The following is a 5450-nucleotide window of genomic DNA, read 5'->3' as shown; positions in this document are numbered from 1 at the left end:
CACGTCCAGCAGCGGAGCTTCTTCCCCAAAAGTGATGTTGAAATCAGAATCAATGGCTCACAAGCATCTGCCTTTTTTCAATTTCTCTGTGCGCTTGCGAAAGGGAAGGTCCTTTAGCAGCTTCCGACACGGGTCCGATGAACTGTGTTGTGCGGAGCCCGCAGATCGAACCGGGAGAAGAGGAGAGTTAAAGCAGCCCGAGCGAATCGGGGAACGAGGTCTAATACAGCTAGTGCCCGGAAGAAGAGAAAGCGGGATGTGAGAGGAGGCCGGTTGGTTCTGCGGCATAAGTGAGACGGAGGGTGTAGGTGTGTTCGATGGAGGCGGAGGCGGTGGGGGCTGAGGGAAAGCAGGCCGAGTGGGATTCAGGAGCGGAGAATCGAAAGAGGGCGAGGATTGAAGGCAGGAGCCCAATAAGTGTAGTGTAGCAGGGGAAAGGGGCGGACAGTCAAGGGCCGAAGAGTCGGCCAGGATGCAATCAGAGGGTTTCTTCTTACCTGTGAGCGGCAGATGCGGATGCAGAGAGGAGGGAGCTGTCCCAGAGGCCAGTTCAACACTCCGAGGTTTCATAGAAGGCCTCTTCGTATGCGCCCAGATGTCTTGGTGAGGCGTCGGATCCGCCTCGTAGTCCACGAGATCTTCGTCGCCCATGCTGCCTGTCAATACAGAGAAGTCCCAGAGGGGACCGTCCGGGGGACCGCCCTGCAGAGAGTAAGGAAGCCTGTATATCAAAAGAAGCCGGTGGGGGTCCGCAGCGTAAAACAAGGAGCCAGAATAACCCGTGAGCAGTTGACGCCAGGCCACCGACAAGTCTGTTGATTCACGAGGTCCAAAAAATAATAGTTTTCATAAACCGCGGTCGGATCTTCGTGGGAACCCTCCAAAGTAAACCATATCCATTGCTGCATGTAAAAATGGTCCAGGTTTCACAGGTGCCCTAGGGTTCCGCCATGACTAGGGTTTCGGTTGCTCCGCCTCGCTCCCAACCACTCTCCGGGCTTCATCTCAAATATATATAACCCTACCAAAGCATGGGAATGATATACAATGCATTTTCAAACTATAAAACACCAGATCTCTCTAATTATATATATATATCCAAAATTAACTTATATATAATAGTTATATAACCTTTTATATTACAATATGTCATGAAAACACTCATATCAATTTATAATATATTATTATAAAAGCATTCAATGTATGTGAAACTATATTATTGATTTTGAATATATATATATAACTAACGAATACATGATATTAATTGCAACGGTTAACCTGGAACAACAATTTAGGGTTACTGAGACGACTAATTTCGTAATAATCTGGGAAGTCTAATGAAAGGTAAATTGAATAAAAAAAAAATTAAAACTATTTCAAGGTTTATCTTCTTTGCAACGTGGACAATTCAAGACTGCAATTTTGACCCTTCAAATTTACATTTTCAAAAATTATCCCAAACAAATAAAAAAAAAATATTAAAACTATTTCAAGGTTTATCTTCTTTGAGACGTGGACAATTCGACACTGCAATTTTGACCCTTCAAATTTACATTTTCATAAATTATCCAAAACAAATTATGTTGGCGAGTTTCTGAGTATCTAGGCTTGCCTCACATTTCTAGCAACGAGCAGACATACAAGCACGTGTTCACACTCGAGTTCGATAGGAACTAGAGTGTCGAATTAGATGACCCCAATGACAATCATGCGGGGTTGGATATCAACAACCTCATTTTAGTGCGGACCGAAACTGTCGGGTATTGGAATGGGGACAATTTCTATGAATTCAACCTCAAGAGCGGGCGCAGCATACAAGCCTGGATCGATTACCATCATCTGCAAAGCCAAATCAGCGTTACCATAACGTTGGTAGGCTTGCCAAGACCGCAGAAACCGCTCATATTTCAGAAAGGTAGAGCGTTCTGCAAGAAAATATGTTCGTTGCATTTTCGGCGACTACGGCGAATTTCATCGAAAACCATTACGTTTTGGTGTGGAGCTTCACCAGAGAAGGCACAGCGCCTGCACTCGATAACTCGCGTCTCCCTTCGTTTGCGAAAACGTATTCCAAACGTTCCAGGCTTTGCACGTGTTTATTTCATTTCATCAGTTTTATATTTTGTGTATGCAAGTACGTAAAGACTGTGGAGGAGCGCTGGGAAAAAGTCAAAATGTGCAGAGGCAAAACAGCTCTGAAGAATTATCACTTCACTTTCACTTCACTTTTATTGGGTAATGTAATTAGGCGCAATCGCCGAGAGAAAGCTCTTACGCAAAGCTCACGATGGCATAGACCACGGCACAAGAAAATGGTTAATAAACTAAAAATGGAGAATTCCCAATAGATTACCGCCCCTGCAAATATTTTAACGCAGTCAAATCAACGATAATTGTTGTTACTCAGCACCAAGTCTCTTAAATACCATCATAAAACCGTTACTTGGGTTATACATTTTAGAAATAAAAACCGTTACTTGTGTTATACATTTTGGAGATTTTTTTATATTGTTTTGGTAAAATTTGCACATAATTTAGCATGAATTTGTTACAATAAAATTTATTGGTGAATTCTACATAATTTAAGTGTTATAGATTTTCTAAACATAATAATGAATCATTTTATTCAAAATTTCGAAAATATTTAATAATCAATTTAATTTATCTATTTTAATAAAAATCAAATCAATAATCAATTTTATTTTTAATAAATATTAACAAAATCAAACTATTAATTTCTCTCCTATTCATTAAATTCCAAATATTCTAACCATTCCTTCCCTAACACCACTTGACCTTGCTTGCTTTCGTTCAAAGATAATTATTCCGTGTAGCACTTTTGAAGTGAGTATATTCTCATTAACTAATATTGACTCCATTCACATCAGCCGAGCAAAGCGCCATCCAACAAGCAAAGCACCATTAAAAATAAAAATATGATTTCGGAATACCATAGCTAGACGTGATAATTAAGCATGGAAGATGAACGTGTCTTCCGAATTTTCTGAAGGCTAGCCATAAGCAACTAGTTGTTTCCTGGTATAATTGCAGCGTTGGATTTTCTGACACTGAGTTCAAAATGGAGGAATCGATGAAGCTATGTGCTGCGAATTACCCTCCATTGTCACCCATCCGCTTCATAGAGAGAGCTGCCATTGTCTATGGAGACTCCACCTCTCTCGTCTACAATTCTACGCGTTTTACATGGTCTGAGACTTACCAACGCTGTCGCAGGCTCGCCTCTGCTCTCTCTGCTCGCAATATCTCAACAGGGGATGTGGTAACTATACTAATCTTTCATATCATGATTTTTGTGGGAATTTTATTATTCTTTGACCATACGTGAGACCCACCAGAGCATATCAGTATATAATCTTGACCTTATTTACTCTGCAGGTCTCTGTGGTGGCTCCCAACGTTCCTGCCATTTACGAAATGCATTTCGCAGTTCCAATGGCAGGGGCCGTTCTTAACACCGTCAACACGCGTCTGGATGCTCGAACAATGGCTGCTCAATTCAATCACTGTCAACCCAAGATTGTGTTTGCGGACTATCACTTCTTGCCTGTCGTCACTGAAGCTCTATGCGGATCCAACCATAAGCCCACCCTGGTAATCATCCATGAGCTCGTCAATGGCAGAGAAATAGTTCCCACGAGTACAGCAACAGCCACAACATACGAAGGATTATTGCAAGAAGGAGATCCAGAGTTCGAAACACGGTGGCCAGAGGATGAATGGCAGTCCATTGTTGTGAATTATACATCGGGCACAACCTCTGCTCCTAAAGGAGTAGTTCAGAGCCACAGAGGCATCTACACAATGGCTTTGGATGCTCTTTTAACATGGGGTATGAAGTCACAGCCGGTTTATCTGTGGACTCTGCCCATGTTTCACGCCAACGGTTGGAGTTTTCCTTGGGCAATTGCTGCCCTCGGCGGCACAAATATCTGCCTCAGGAAATTCGATGCTAACATCGTCTACAAAGCTCTCAGTGATCACCGGGTTACCCATCTTTGCGGGGCGCCTGTGGTGCTTTCGATGATCGCAAACGCGGATCCATCCGAAAGAAAACCTTTACCCTGTCGGGTGGAAATCTTGACCGCCGGGTCTCCTCCACCAGCTGCTGTGCTGCTGAAAATTGAAGAGCTGGGGTTCTCTGTTACTCATGGTTATGGCCTCACAGAGACCGCAGGAGTCGTAGTTTCATGCGCTTGGAAATCTGGGTGGAACAAACTTCCAGCCAACGAGAGGGCTCAAATGAAAGCTAGACAGGGCGTGAGGTCGCTAAGTTTGGTCGAATTGGACGTAAAAGATCCGGGTAGCATGGGCAGCGTGGCGAGAGACGGAGTGCAGATGGGCGAGGTTATGATGAGAGGGCCGAGTGTTATGAAGGGATATCTGAAGGACGAGAGGAGCACTGCAAAAGCCATGGAAGGTGGGTGGTTCCACACGGGGGATCTGGCAGTGATCCACCCGGACGGTTACTTGGAGATAAAGGATCGTTCCAAAGACGTTATCATCTCAGGCGGGGAGAACATCAGCAGCGTGGAGGTGGAGTCGGTGTTGTACGACCATCCCAGGGTTGTGGAGGCGGCTGTTGTGGCAAGGCCCGATCCTTTCTGGGGAGAGACTCCATGTGCATTTGTGAGTATTAGAGGACGGCCGAGCAATCCGAGTCATTCGTGGGTAAGGGTAACAGAGGCAGATATCATGTCGTTCTGCAGAGAGCGGCTGCCTCGCTATATGGTCCCCAGAACTGTGGTGTTCATGGAATCACTGCCGAAGACTTCCACCGGCAAAATTCAAAAGTTTGAACTCAGAGAAATGGCTAAAAAGCTGCCACAACTGGAGCATACGTCGAACAACATCGGCAGATCTAGCAAACTTTGAGCAAGCAACTCTAACCATCTCAGAAGGCTGATTGAACTGAGTCTGGCGGATTCTATTGCTGTCACAGTAATATTTAATTTTAAGAATAATAACAGGGAAGGTTGGATTTTTCTCTCCTCCCACTGGAGCTTTTAGGGGCTGACATGAAATATTAACTTTAGGAATAATAATATGTAATGTTTGATTAGTTTGGGGCTCAATTTTTCTTATTATCACGGCGGTTATTATTAGTCCCTGCCTTCAGCAGGAATATAGCGATCGGCAGATCGTTGACTTAGCATTAATTCAATTGTTGATGAATGTTTTTTTAAGCATTATTATCGTATTATAAGTTCCAATTGTTATTTATCCAAAATTTAAGTAAAGTTTGCCGTAGCATTAATTTAATTGTTCATCAATGTGATTTTTAGCATTATTATGGTATCAATGTTTTACTCGCTTATTTATCTAAAGTTATTGTTTAATGTTGTGTCTAAATCATTTATCTAAAATCATTGTTTAATGTTGTGCGTGCATGCATGGATGCGACACAATCTTCCCCTCTCATGTAGTGATGG

At 43.1% G+C, this 5450-nt stretch overlaps 1 protein-coding gene across 1 annotated transcript; it reads left to right on the top strand.

Annotated features, from left to right (window-relative positions):
• The first annotated feature begins 2651 nt into the window (after positions 1 to 2651).
• Positions 2652 to 5248, top strand: LOC149260835 (putative acyl-activating enzyme 6). Its single transcript, XM_089421131.1, has 2 exons — positions 2652 to 3280; positions 3397 to 5248. The coding sequence occupies exons 1-2, from the start codon at positions 3080 to 3082 to the stop codon at positions 4891 to 4893; spliced, it is 1698 nt and encodes a 565-aa protein (XP_089277257.1). The 5' UTR covers positions 2652 to 3079; the 3' UTR covers positions 4894 to 5248.
• The last annotated feature ends 202 nt before the right edge of the window (positions 5249 to 5450 follow it).

Source organism: Pinus tabuliformis, chromosome 6, assembly GCF_031772625.1.
Source record: "Pinus tabuliformis cultivar Carrire ecotype Pingquan chromosome 6, CPIR1, whole genome shotgun sequence".
In the NCBI taxonomy this organism is placed as follows: domain Eukaryota; kingdom Viridiplantae; phylum Streptophyta; class Pinopsida; order Pinales; family Pinaceae; genus Pinus; species Pinus tabuliformis.
The sequence above is the reverse complement of the archived record's forward strand: the minus strand, read 5'-3'. Positions and strand labels throughout refer to the sequence as shown.

Excerpts from the sequence above, each read along its gene's own strand:
- LOC149260835 (XM_089421131.1), top strand. The coding sequence starts at position 3,080 with ATGGAGGAATCGATGAAGCTATGTGCTGCGAATTACCCTCCATTGTCA. Across the intron at positions 3,281-3,396 it reads ATATCTCAACAGGGGATGTG|GTCTCTGTGGTGGCTCCCAA; the intron begins GTAACTATACTA and ends TTTACTCTGCAG.